The 15,209-nt window shown below is 35.0% G+C and overlaps 1 protein-coding gene across 2 annotated transcripts in view; it reads right to left on the reverse strand.

Annotated features, from left to right (window-relative positions):
• Positions 1-15,209, reverse strand: part of LRRC49 (leucine rich repeat containing 49) — a 167,171-nt gene that overhangs the window by 43,761 nt on the left and 108,201 nt on the right. For both annotated transcript variants that reach the window (XM_036095171.2, XM_036095173.2), the window contains 2 exons: positions 10,968-11,051; positions 5,838-6,001 (listed from right to left, as the gene is read on the reverse strand). In XM_036095171.2, the coding sequence (XP_035951064.1) occupies positions 5,838-6,001; positions 10,968-11,051 (248 nt within the window). The remainder of the gene's footprint in view (positions 1-5,837; positions 6,002-10,967; positions 11,052-15,209) is intronic.

Consider the following 15,209-nt stretch of genomic DNA (forward strand, 5'->3'; position numbering starts at 1 on the left):
TTTGCCCTACAAGAAATGCTAAAGTAGTCACTTAGATTGAAATAAAAGGACACTAGACAGTAACTCAAAGCCATATGAAGAAATAAAGAATACCAGAAAAGGTAATTACACAGGTAAATATAAAAGCCAATATAACTCTATTTTTGACTGGTAAATTTTCTTTTTCTCTATATGATTTAATAGACAAATGCATAAAATAGTAATTATAAATCTATGTCAATGTGCACATAATGTATAAAAATGAAATTTGTGACAATAACAAACAGAGTGAAACTATATAGGAGCAAAGTTTTTATATATTATTGCAAGTAAGTTGGTATTAATGCAAACTAAATTGTTATTAATTAAGATGTTAACTATAATCCCCAGGGTAACAACTGAGACAATAGCTAAGAAATACATACAGTAAAAGGAATGAGAAGAGAATCACAATGGCACACTAAAAAGTCCTTGAACACAAAAAAATAGTGGAGGAATTGAGGAACAAAAAATATATATGACAGAAATCAAAGAGCAAAATGACAGAATTAAGTGCTTTCTTACCAGGATTTGATAGATTAAATTCTCCAACTAAAAGGTGATTATTAGCAGAATGGATTAAAAAAACAAGACTCAACTATATGCTGTCTACAAGATTAAAAGACACAACAGATTGAAATTGGAAGGATGGAAAATGATATTCCATGCAAATGATAACCAAAAGAGCTAGAGTGGCTGCTAATATCAGACAAAAGAGACATTGTGTCAAAAAGTGTTACAAGAGACATAGAAGGACATTTTATATCGATAAAAGGGTCAATCCATCAGGAAGGCGTGACAATTATAAACATATTGCACTTAATGTCCAAAATATCTAAAGCAAGAACTGACAGAATTGAAGGGAGCAATAGTTCTGCAATCATAGTTGGAGATTTCAATACCCTACTTGCAATAATGGATAGAATAACTAGGTAGAAAAATCAATAAGGAAATAGAGGACTTCAAGAGCACTATATATCAACTAGATCTAACATACATAGAAGACTCTACCCAATGACATTAGAATGCACATTCTTCTCAAGTGTGCATGATAACATTCTTCAGAATAGACTATATGTTAAGCCACAAAACAAGTCTCACATAAAACATCTCTAAAAACAATGGAATAAAACTAGAAATCAGTAACAGAGAGAAATCTGGAAAATTCACAAGTGTATGGAAATTAACAAACTCTTAAACAATGGGTCAATGAAGAAATCACAAGGGAAACTAGAAAAATATAGCTCATAGAAAGCTGCAATGCAAAAAAGTGGGAGAAGTAAAGGGTAGACGCATCTTGCATAATGCAAATTTGAGAGCTAATATTTATAGCAGATGGAAAAAGAAATAGAGATTTAATTATAGTAAATTACAAAAGTTATCAATAAAAGAACTCTAGGTATACAGTGTTGGGGGGATAACAAGTAAGTGAGCGAATCCTCATCTATTATAGCAAAAAGTCTATCTAAATCTTTTAAGTTGAGAAAACATAATATACAGGTAGAGATCTGGTCAAAAAGGAGTTAGCAAGATATTATTAAAAAAAAAAAAACACAAACATCAACCACATAAGTAAAAGGAAAATCAGGTGAATGTGCTATCAGAAAAATCAATGCAAAGAGCTTTTCAAGATGAACAGTATCAACTATGTCAAATGGTGTGGAGAGTTCAAGTATAAAATAAGGATTTCCAAGTTGAAGAAGTCAATCTGGATGCTCCACTAAGAGTCCCTGGTATATACATGTACAAGGTATAATCAGCTCTTTTAGAAATATTTCTATCTTTCTGATGTAAGAGATTTTACATGAATCAGACAACCACAAACTAAATTGAAGAAATTATCTATTACCACTAGAAGTTGTAAGTAATTTTGCATTAAGTTTTACCAATAATTCACTATCTTTAGAGTTTTACTTTTCTGACTTCAAATATCTTTATCTCCTTGACTTCACAGTTTTTAAGTCATTAAAAGGGTCAGACCAAGATAATGTAATGGTGTCTCCATGGCACTTTGAACTTACATCAGTAAAAAATAAATTTTTTGCCAGAAATTGTGGATCCCTTTCCAATGATTCATTACTGTTCTCCACATCCTCTCCACTGAACACATACATCACTTTTCCCATCTCTCCCAAAGTCTTCCTTTGTGCTTCTTGCTTAAAAGGCCTTTGACTTTGGGGAACTTCTAATAAAAATTCTGAAACTCTTGGCAGTAACTACAAGGCATAACGATTTTCACTAACAGATACTTCCTCTTTCTCTTGGAACTGAATGCTTGTTTTTGAGACCATAAAAGTGAAGACTCCATAAGTTTAAATTATTTTAGAGGGTCACAGAACTTTTGGCCACGAGCTGCCTGAAAAGTTCAAAGTGCTGGGAAGATCATATTAACAGTCTGCAATCCATACCTATCAGAGATCGTTTTCCCAGGTAAAAGAGCCAATTAATAAACAAAGCCACTTCTGCACTCACTGTTGCTGCCAATCCTAGTAAAACGTGAACAGTGAACAGCCCTGTAACAGGAGCATAGGATACATGACTTAGACTGGAAGGAGATAAGGCTGAGCACTGTTGAATTGGTTCCCGGTTCCACACCTAGCTCTACCATCACTAACTTCAATATCTACAATAATAGCTTCAACTGATCTCTCTCCGATGACTCTTACTTCTACTCTTCTCTAACAACCCACTCCCATGGCCACAATAATGGCCTCCAAATTGCTCTTAGGTATGTTCCACCTTTAAAATCTTCAACTTCAGGGGCGCCTGGGTGGCTCAGTCATTAAGCGTCTGCCTTCGGCTCAGGTCACGATCCCAGGGTCCTGGGATCGAGCCCCGCATTGGGCTCCCTGCTCGGCGGGGAGCCTGCTTCTCCCTCTCCCACTTCCCCTGCTTGTGTTCCCTCTCTAGCTGTCTCTCTCTGTCAAATAAATAAATAAAATCTTTTAAATAAATAAATAAAAATTAAATTAAATTAAATCTTCAACTTCAAAAACTTAACTCTGACCATAAATTCCCACTATTCCAACTCACTCCTTCATATGCTTCTCATCTTCAACTTCATTTAGACTTCCAGTCTTAGAAATACTAAATTTTCTCCTAATCTGTTGGCAACCTTCTATTTTTCATACTTTAAAAATCTAGCCTAGACCATATGGCCCATCATTTCTTTCTTTTATCATTATAGTTGAATTTTTTATTCTTTATCTTTGATCCTTTTTCTCCTTACTCTTTATCAAACATATAGCTTCTCTACTCTTATTCCTACTTATTCTGTGCTCCTGGAATACTCATTCGACAATTCAGACTATAGTTGCTACAATTTCATGGTCTCTAACCTTATTTAGTTCCTCAGAATTTTCCTTCAATCTTTCAACACTTCCCTAATTAGCTCCCTCTGGATACCAAACAAGACCTGAAAATATGGAGATATACCATGATCTTTAAAGTGATGATTTATTATCTTAACAATGTCAATACTTCCGAAATGAATAACTTAAATGTCATTTGAATACAATTCTTAATATTTCCATTTAGATTAAATAGTTTTTCACTGAAGTATAATTAGCGTACAATGTTGTATCAGTAGATTAAATGATTTTAAGGTTCATATGGAAGAACAAGTGTGTGAGAATTAAAACTCTGAATAGTGAAAGCAGATTTCCCCTACATAGATATTAAAACTTACTATGAAACTACTATAGTCAAGCAGCTTTGGTATTGGCATTAAAACAGATAAACAGATTAGTGAAATGGAATAGAAAGTCCAGAAATAGGGGTGCCTGGGTGGCTCAGTCGGTTAAGTGTCCAGCTCTTGATTTCAGCCCCGGTCATGATCTCAGGGTCCTGAAATCGAGCCCTGCATCCGGCTCTGTGCTTAGCGTGAAGTCTGTTTGAGATTCTCCCTCTACCTCTGCCCCTCCCACTCATGCGCTCTCTCTCTCAAATAAATAAATCTTAAAAAAAAAGTCTAGAAATCTATCCAAATATTTACAGGAACTTAATATAAGATGAAAACGGCATTCTCATTAAAAAAGAGAATACTTTAATTAAGAAATGCTATTATCAAATTGACCAACTGAAATAAAAGCAAGTTAGACTCTTACCTAACACTATGTATAAAAATAAAGTTGATGTAGAAAGGACTAATTTTTAAAACCTTATTAAAATTTTAGAATATAATGTATAAGATTATTTGGATAAACTTGGGTCTAAGAAAACTTCTTAAGGAAGATAGGAAAAAATGTTTTTTAGAAAACAGCAATCAGAAACTGACTTGTGTAGCATTTCATAAATCTAAAGCTCAGGGCTATAAAGTTTTAACTTTATAAAGTGTTATACTTCTGATCAAGTAAAATGATATTAAAAAAAGCTCTAGGGCAATATAAGAATGATATATATTTGTTATATAAATTATCACTTAATTAAAATTTCTGTTCTTTTTGCTTTATTTTGCTAGCTCAAAGAGCTGAGAAGTTCAACATATGGATATGATACCCAAGTGAGCTGAAGGAAGTACACTGATCAACCTGAATTAATCCTGTAACTAAAATTTTTGAAGTATATTTGTCTAAATATATGTCACACTCTTTAACTCCAAGAAAACTTCCAAAATATTAGTCTAATGCCTCTTGTTATTTTCTTCATGACATTCTTTGTATATTAAAAGTTTAAAGAATATGACCTAAAAACTTGAAAGAAAATCTACATTATATTTAGTATGAAGTGTGCTTTAGAATTTGGTTAAGGTCATTAGATAATGGTACTTCATCAAATGAAACAAAACTGAAATGCATCTTATCTTTGATTTTTAGGCTTTGTTTTAAATTATATAAATATATAAATTATATGTTTTTAAAATTATAATAAACTATAAAGATATATATGCTTTATATCTCTCTCATTTACTTGATTCCAATAGGCTCTCTTAAGAGGAAGAGAAATATGTAAAATCTACATAGTGTACTCAGATTTGCTCATAAACCAGGGCTATATTTTATGTGACACATATGTTATAGAAGAAAAGAGGTTGTGAGCCACTGGAATAGATCGATATTATAGAACACAACTGGAGTAGTTATTCAGATTTTATGCCAAAATTGCTTAATTACTACTAGTTAGGAGTAAGGTTTCATGCTGGCTGCTGGGGACATGAAAGAGGTCAAGACAATCAAGAATCAGAATCCGGTTTCTTTTCCTCTTCAAGCTTACACTCTAGTGGGGAAGACAGATATGAAACAACTAATTACCCACTCGTTATTTAATTATGGTTATGGTAAGTGCTGATAAGGGGAAGTACACAGTACTGAGACGTAAGAGGTATCCGATCTAGCTGAGTCTCCAGGATGTAGTTAGGGAAGGCTTTTCGAGGGACGGGAGGTTCAACTTTAAGACCTTCGGGCTGGCGTTAGCTAGGTCAGGGGGAGGGAAGAAGTGGCAGGGGACTGTACAACTGTTTGTAGGAGAAAGGCTCCGAGCTAGGGAGTAACTGAACTGCAAGCCAATGATGCGGCATTGCAACAGGGGCTGATGGGATGGGATGAAAGAGGTGAGGTGGGTAGAGGGCCTCCTAGGCTACAATAGGTAATCGAGATTTTTTTTTCCTATGAAAAACAGGAAACCACTGAAGGGTGTTTTCATTAGGGGTCAATTTATATGTTTAGTTTTTCTGTCTTCATTTTTAAATTTAAAATTCTGATCTCAGTAGGTTTTCTTAAGAAAACTATTTTTAAACAATTGTATGTGAAATGGTTTGCCATTTCTGCTCCAAATTTAGTTCTCCAAAGACACTGGTACCTAGAAAGAATACCACTGCATACCCTGTTTCCTCTGGAAATGCAGAGACGGTGCTTCCGTGGAGCTGAGAAGGGTCCTGAGAAGAGTCAGAAACTTTTCTATCTTGATTTGGAGCAATATTGGGTATTCGATGCTGTTGCAAGTCCCACTTTCGAGCTACGTTGTTAATTGTTAACCTTTTCTTCTCCTATGAAAAAGAATTATATAATGCAACTTTTATAGCAAGAGAGTATCCCCGAAACACATTGTTTATACTACTTATCATACTTTTAAAAGGAGTCTATTCCTTAAAAGTAGCTATAAATAGGTACCCTCAAAGTACAAGTGGCCTTTATTTACCCTGTGCATTCAAACATCTCAACAGTGGTCTATCATCCTTAAAGAGAAAAAATTACACACAAATAATAATTACTCCCATTGAAGATATGAAAATTCACTCTCTGAAAGTTTAATTTGACAGAAATTTTTACACTTGTTATCTAAGATTTTAATTTGAAAGACATTTATATGCCTTGGTATTTAAACATAGCAAGAAGAAAACTAATAATATCTTAATTTTCCTACCCAATAATTCAGGCCAGTATGATGGAACAATCTTGGTTGAAAGGTGGGGAGAAGAAGAGGGATTGATCGATGTTCCGAGCTTCACAGAATGAATTACAATGTCTGAAAACTACTCGTTACAGAAAGACTATGAAAAGAAATTGTACTAGGTTGAAATATTTCTAGGCAACTAGTACCATCCCAGATAAATAGGAAAGAAGTTAGTTAATTCATTATATGCAATGGATGCCTTAGGATAGTGGTTTTTCTTTAGGGCGCCTCAAATCACCTGGAGGACTTACTAAAACACCAATTGCTGGTTCTCACCCCATCCTGATTTAGTGTGTTTGAGGCGGAGCTTGAGAATTTGCATTTCTAAAAGCTCCCGGCTGTCCTTAAGGCTACTGCCCCAAGGACCTCACTGTGAGAACCACGGACTTCAGGTATTGGGGCTCCATGCTCTCACAGAAATATGTTGAGAAATGCAGATCTACACTACTGAAAGAAAATGTGCAAGGTTGAAATGTTTCTACTCAGCTTATATAAATTGATAAGGAAAATAATCAATATTCTGGTAAAGTGTCCATGATCGAAAGTTAGCATCTTTAAATGGCATGTCAATTCGGTCAGAGTGCTGAAAGCAGACATCTTCCCTTTCCTCTTTACTGAGAGCACTCATCCAAGGACAGATCAGCCGTGTGACACCGACCCCTCCTCACCTGCTGCCTCCGGAGTCAGGGTTAGGAAAATTCTCTGCCCATTTCCTCAGTGCAAATACACATGCAGAATAACGAACGTTTAGTTCCATCTCTCTGTCTATATTTGGACACCGAAAATTTTAGCATCAAAAAATAGCATTGGGTAGGAATGAAAAGTGATGACAAAGCTTAATTAAAGCTAAACTTTCTAAAAGTTCTGTTTCTGTGTTTAAAAATGTTTTTAGCATGGGTTCTTTTTCTATTGCTTGGTATTTCAAATTTGACTGTTAAATGGGTTATACTTAATATGCATTTACTTCTGAGACTTTTGGACACTTTATGTAGGTCTTCCTTATCTAAAGCAAGTAGGAATCTGCTATTCGACTGTAAAAAATTTTTTTTCCCAAATCTACACTAAAAGGCATCTTACCTTAAGGAATTCTATTTTAGTTATTCATAGATAACTGGTACAACTCAATTCTTAACCTAAGTAGTGTCATTTTTGCTCAGTACCAGGCCACTTTGAAAGAGGCAGGGGCAGTGAGTTCACAGCAGATGGCTGTCATGCTGGCTTCGGGCCTTTGGTTTTCTGGCTCACTGGGAGTTGGCAGAAAGAAATATTCTTAATGAGGTAGATATAGCGGTATTTAGAAAAAAGATACACAATATCTTTATACCACTGAGCATGTTAGCAAATTTGTAAGATACTCTGAAAATACAAACACTTTCCTATACCCACCCCAAAGTTAAGCTTCCTTTATTTGGGTTATTGAAATTAGATCAACACCAGGTTGACTAAAAGAATGGATATTTTTACTGGGGCCAGGAAGAGGGAAGACATATTTTAAAATAGGAGTGCAGCCTGGGGTCAGGTGGGGGTCGGTCACTGGCTGGCCAGGGCGCCACATAAGGGCTCTAGGTATCTATGGTGCAGGAAAAAAAAAGAAGCCAGAGAAAGGCTAGAGATTCTGCAAGGCAGAAGGGGGGTATTCGAAGGAAATCTTCTGCTCAAAGATCATGGATGCATTTGGCGTATCAATTATAGTCACGTTTCTAAAGCTACATAACAATACATTGCCAAGTCTGTGTTAAGGTGATAATTATTTTAGAAGATTCCAAATTTGCAGCTTTTGCCACTTGAGTCTACTCTTCATAGTCCGAGCAATACCGTACCAGTATAGCCGTAACTATCACTTCCATTCATTTCCAAGGTTGCAAGGAAAACAGAAAGATAGAAAAGTAACAGAAGATATGTGTCAATGCACTCTTCCGGTCCCTTCATAACTACCCACCCACTTCTCTTAATGATCAGTATGTGTTGTCGAATGAAACAACAGCCAGCAAATGCTGAGGGTCTTCGGTATCATGATCTCAAATCTGGGCTCGGGCTAGAATCCAGGTCTCTTGATTGCCCATGCTTCTCCTCTAATTAAAAAAATTTAAAGCTAAATAACCCTCATAATTAAAGAGTCCTATTCAGTGACTTCAAGAGAAGCATTCACTATTTTCTGAAGTTTTCATAAAAATTTTCCAAACATGTAAAAACCATGTTGGCTAAATGTTTAATGGCATATTTCCAAAAATGCTGATAGTGAACAGCATCTGAATTGGGTATATAAGAAAAAAGACTTCAGTGGAAAGGTGGAGTGAAGGGCAATCTGTTGCCTATACCAGGCTCAACTGGGAGCTTTAAAGCTAAATCACCAATGGAGTCTCTTTGTTTATTCTTCCTTTCCATGCTCTAGAACTCACACAAAAGTATTCTTTTGGTCTGAGAGCTTTAGTCTATTTATTTACTTATATATTTTTATTCATTCATTCATTCATTCACTTAGGCAGCTTGTGTACAGCAGCTGTACAGCAGGAAATAGAGTGGACCCTTGAACAACATGGGGTTGGGTCAGGGGTGCTGCAAATCTGTGTAAAACTTTGGACTCCTCAAAAACTTAACTACTGAGAGCCTACCATTGACTGAAAGCTTTACCAATAATATAAACAGCTGATTAACACATATTTAGTATGTTAGATTAATTATATACTGTATTCATATAATAAAGTAAGCTAGAGAAAATAAAATATTAAGAAAATCATTAGGAAGATAAAATACATTTACAGTACTGTACTGTATTTACTGAAAAAAATCCATGTAACAAGTGCAGCTGCATAGTTCAAACTCATATTTTTCAAGAATCAACTCTACTACTTTTTCCAAATGAACCATTCAGAAAGTTTACCAACAGTGTTATCTGGCAATGGTAAATCTTGCTCCTACTTACACATTTAAAAAATTTTGCCTACAACTGTATTTCCTCTAAACCAAAGTGTGTTTTTGACCAACCCTTAGAAATATTCCAATAGAGGAAAGACTAAAAATTCTATTGGCTAAGTCAATAAAAAGATAGAGCTATCAAGAAGGGGCTTAGGTACATCTAATTAATGGGATGAGGGAAAACAGGTAAGTTGGGGAGGAGTCAGGAGGTTAGAAATAACAGCAAATGAGAAAATTGTATCATAACAGGTTAAGAGTTCTAAATACTTTTGAAGTAGTAGTCCTGAGCTGAGAGGGCTTGGGATCAAGTTCTTTTTCTGTTTTGTTAATTTAGGAGTAGTTTTCATAGAGTAAAACAGATTCAAGTAGTCTTTGATCAGTTTTGAGGAATGCATACACCTTTGTAACCCATACCCCTATCAAGATATACATTTCCATTGCACCAAGTTCCCTTGTTTCCTAGGTTTTGTACAACTTTGTATCCCTACTAGTCATCTTTTGAATTCTAAGTGGCATTTTCATTTTATTTATTTATTTATTTTTTTAAAGATTTTATTTATTTATTTGACAGAGACACAGCGGGAGGGAACACAAACGGGCAGTGGGAGAGGGAGAAGCAGGCTTCCCGCAGAGCAGGAAGCCCGATGCGGGGCTCGATCCCAGGACTCTGGGATCATGACCTGAGCCAAAGGCAGACGCTTAACGCCTGAGCCACCCAGGCGCCCTGGCATTTTCATTTTAAAAAGAAAAGCACCTACATGACAATCAGCATGATATCCTTAGTTTTAGAACATAGTACAAGCTATAAACTTTAAGCTGTCTTTATTTGAGTCATGATGTGAATATAAAATATTTTAAAAGAAAATATTTAAGGAAAATAACGATATGCTAAATCATTTAAAACTAGTTTAAAACAAATTTTAATTCCTAAATCCTCAAAATCTTTACCACCTCTATATAAGAGAAGCTAATAGAGAAAGTTTTTAAATTTAAAGAGCAATTATTAAAAAAGAAACCCATGCATCATAGCTCATTAAAATATCTCAGTAAAGATGATGGTCGATTACAGTGGTTTCCAAAATGAAGTGCACATGGCACAAGGATCCACAAGGTGATGCACTGGTGTGGAAAAAAAAAATGTAACTTGTGTTCTATTTATTTTTTATCCTTTCCTTTAAAAATCTGTAGCTATCGCGGGCGCCTGAGTGGCTCAGTTGGTTAAGCGACTGCCTTCGGCTCAGGTCATGATCCTGGAGTCCCAGGATCAAGTCCCGCATCGGGCTCCCTGCTCAGCAGGGAGTCTGCTTCTCCCTCTGACCCTCCCCTCTCTCATGCTCTATCTCATTCTCTCTCTCAAATAAATAAATAAATAAAATCTTTAAAAAAATAAAAATAAAATAAAATAAAATCTGTAGCTTTCGCATGTGTTTTATAATGTACATTATTGTTGCATTTCACAAGTACAGGCTTATTTATAGGTAACTTATAAAAATTATAAGGGTATTTATTTATAAAAAAAATTCTACCAATAGGAATGAAAACTTTACAAAGTTGGGAAACTGCTTTTCCACCTGACTAGCTAGCGAGTTTCAGTGCAGTGGGAGTGTGCACACACACATGCATGCAGACATTAGGGAAAGTACCTTAAGCAAGGACTGTTTATGACTTTCCCGTTTCTTCTCTTCCTCCTTTTTGGCTACAACAGATGCCATACGCCTTTCTTCTTCCTAAAAGCAAAAAACGTTTACAAGTATTATTAAGTATTTAACCTCTTCTATGCGATTTCTTTGGTTCTACAAGTCTGGTTTTCTTTGTGAGAAGCATACTACTTGCTAATATGCCTTCCTAGAAAGTTAGTCTTTTCCTCTTTATTCTTTTTTCTTCCCAATTCTAAAGAACTGTGTGTTCTTAACTTTACTCCCAACTCTTGATGTGAGATGAACCCAGCTAATACAAGAAAGAAAATAGAATGAGAAGAGCAAGAAGCAAGAGGGAAGCAGGTTTACATAGTTTTTCTTTGTATGCCATGTACTACAGTGTCACATATAAGACTTAAAAACTTTCTACTATAATGATAAAAATGACAAGAATTATACTTCTCACAACTTTTATTTGACCTATGGATGTAAACCAGAGCTTTTTAAATACTAAAACAAGTATGAAAGCCTTTTAAAACTCTCCATTGATATTAATAAATTATTCACCATTAATATTATTACTTTTACATTATTTTTAAGTTGATTTGGTCAGTCTAATTTCTTAAATTCTAAAAACCATAAAATAACATTAGAGTTTAAAAAAAAATTTAAAAATCAGCCATAATTCCAACATACTGACTCATATCTTATCATTTCTCTATCACCTTACAGTATTAACTATAAACACATTTTTTCTTTTTTTTTAAGATTTTATTTATTTATTTATTTGAGAGAGAGAGAGAGAGAGAAACAGCATGAGAGGGGAGAGGGTCAGAGGGAGAAGCAGCCTCCCTGCTGAGCCGGGAGCCCAATGTGGGAATCGATCCCAGGACTCTGGGACCATGACCTGAGCCGAAGGCAGTCGCCTAACCAACTGAGCCACCCAGGCGCCCAATAAACACATTTTTTCAAGTTACAATCTGTATACACAGTGTGGATCATGTTTTTTCCCCTAAAGACTGTCAAATTTTAGTAAATTATAAACATGTAATTTAAAATTTTAGTATCAAAAGATTTGTAGGTATTCAAAATGATGTCACAATTTGAGAAAAACAATTCCTTCCTAAAAGACGAGCTTGAATATATCTTCAGAGATAGGAAATCATAAAAAGTAATATAGCACATTTGAAGGAGAACTCTTACAGAAATGAAAAATTATACAAACTGAAATGAAAAATCCAATGGAGGGGAGCTGAAGAGCATACTGTACACAGCTGAAGAGAGAATCAGGCAATGGAAAAACAGGTCAGAAGAAATTTTCCCATATGCTTTCATAGCACCCTATACTCCCCACTATAGCACTTAACCTGTTCCATTTTAATCTCTGCTACTCTCTCTCCCCTCTCCTACCCCAATATGTCTTTGAAGGTATGGACCATGTCAGCTCCTGGCACATCGTAGATAGTTAATAAATATATATTTGAAGAATTGATTATTATACATCTTCATATATCTGTTCAACAATTTCCTAAAACTGGAACCACTAAATCAAATGGAAGACATATTTCTAGGACTTTTGATATGTTTACAAATTGCCCTCCATAAGTGTGGTACTGATTTCCATCCCTACCAGAAGTCAGCATTTGATTTAAAACATGACAGATAGTCATAACAGCTGTTCACCAAATATTCCTGTGTCTTCCCACATCCAGGCAATATTGTAAGATAGCAATTCTTGCCCCTTATCAGTTAGGTGCTGTCATGTGACTTTCTTTGACCAATGTCAGATGAACAAAAGTGACATGTGTTTATTTCTGGAGGAAGTTTATTCGGGAGGAAGCTTTCAAAGACAATGTACGGGATAGCTGTTCTCTCTCTCACCTCTGCTATAGAACCTGCAAAACTCCACACTGTGGGTACTTTGTAGGCCTTGGTTCTGGAATGAAGACAACACAGAGCAAAGTTTCCAGACCACATATATACATACATACTGCACACAGGCAGTATGAACATGAAATAAACTTTGTTGCTTTAATCCACTGAGGTCAGAGAAGTTGTTTCTACAGCATAATCTAGCCTACCCTGACCAGTATATATATAGCATGTTAGAATTAAGGAAGGACAAAGAGGCCGTGAAAATGTACTCAAGGGGTGAGCCATTATAAATGCTTCTGAATACAAAGAAAAGACCTAGACTAAAGAAGGACATAAAAGTGCACAAAGAGAAATTACCACAAAGTTAAAAAGAAAACTAGAAATGCATCCACTGGAAGACTCTAATTTTAGAAACAAGGTAATGAATACTCTGAGAAGGTTAATCATTTATACAAGGTCATACAGCTAGTGACAAAGCCAGATCAGGACCAGAAGACATAGCTTGTGAGAAATGGAATTTGTATTTTTATAATAAGGACATGTTTAAATGTATTTTATTAATTTTAGGAAGATGGAAAAGGTAAGGTTAAAACTCAATAGTAATCTGCTATATGATTTAATTGTTTTAAAGGGAATGGAAATTGAATGTGACTTGTGAATTTAAAATCTTTTACGATATGGAAAATAGTTATTCTTGGTGTTCGAAGGCTAAGCAGAGCTTTCTGAGGTGAACTCAAGACATTCAGAAGCTTGATTCCTAGCTTCACAACGTAGCTGGACTAACAACTATATTAAACTCTTTTGTTCAGTAAGTACTGATTTGGTACCTATTAAGTATACCCTATTTCAGAACAAACTTTTTAAAAGAGCAAAATATATTGATGTTCAATTGTTGACTCATCTATAAAATGTGAACTAGAAACAGATTGGTTATTCAAAGAGCCAATTTCAAACAGTACTGGAAACTGTATGGATCACGTCCTACACATACTTAAGAGATGATTTCATCAGATTTTCAAAAAGAATTTGAGCTTCTATTAAAGGCAGTAGGACTTTAAAAGGAAGGCTAAACCTAAGAAAATTGGATATATGCCAAATCAACTCAAATATTGAGTGTTTTAAGGAATTTATACATCTAATGACTATATTTCAACCCAAATAATTATAGAGTAACTAAACTTGGAAACAAAAATAAACCTCTAATTGTAAAGATAAGCTATAAATCTGTTGGTAAGAAGGAAAAAAACCTGTAAACTTCTGGCATCTTCATGATAATAGTTCAATTTCTGGGATAAAAGCCATATCCTTTATATAGCAAAGCAAAAGGATCTATCTAGGACCAAAAAATCTTTTTTCCTTACTTCAGTCTGTTATGAAGATAAAATGTAGAAATGATTTCAAAGTAATTAATAAGTACAGTGATTTAATAAGTGTTTGATAACTTAGATTATACTCTGTTAGCAGACTATTAAGGCTCTAAAACAATGCATATTTTATACAAGAAAAAGTTTTGCTCCAAATAAATAATAGTAGTCCTAATGTACACAGTAATTTATTATGGGAATTAAAAAAAAATGGCAATGTGGGTTTTTAACCATATACTTTAGGATAGTTATAAAAGACATTGTTCTCCTTGACTACAACAAATATTAAAACAGACTTTAAAATCGGAGTTTTTGTTTAGAAGAGAAGTTCGTATCTTTCATTCAAATGATCTTTTTTTTTTATAACAGAGAAAACTGATCTTTCTAGGTCCTAGTTAATGTCAGAGCGAAGGATGGAAGCCGTATCACCTGACTTCTCTTGGCCCGGGGATATTAAGCCGTTAAATACTAGGTGGGGGAAAAGCCAGAACAAGCTAGGTTATGATACTATAACAACTTCAAAATTTACACTGGCTTATGACAAAAGTTTACTTCTTGATCATGCAAAGAACCCTGCAACTGTCCTCCTTGTAGTGCCTAAGTATTCCCAGGTGCTGTGATCTGATGGCATTTTCAACTCAATACATGCTCCCACAATGGCCATCACACAGGAGAAAAGTAGTGAAAATCACACATTGGGTTTTTTTTTAAATTTTATTTTATCATGTTATGTTAATCACCATACATTACATCATTAGTTTTTGATGTAGTGTTCCATGATTCATTGTTTGCGTATAACACCCAGTGTGCCACACATTGGGTTTTAAACGCTTCTGCCTGAAAATTACGTACATTACTTCTGCTCACATTTCAAGGGCCAAAGCAAGTTGCACAACTACACTTAAGTTCAAAGGGGAAGGGAAATATAATCGTCCCACCTGCCCAAAAGAGGAGGATCAAAATGTATCAGTAAGCATTAGTAACAGCTGCCACAACAGAAAACTCACTT

This window comes from Halichoerus grypus, chromosome 8 (genome assembly GCF_964656455.1).
Source record: "Halichoerus grypus chromosome 8, mHalGry1.hap1.1, whole genome shotgun sequence".
NCBI classification, from domain to species: Eukaryota; Metazoa; Chordata; class Mammalia; order Carnivora; family Phocidae; genus Halichoerus; species Halichoerus grypus.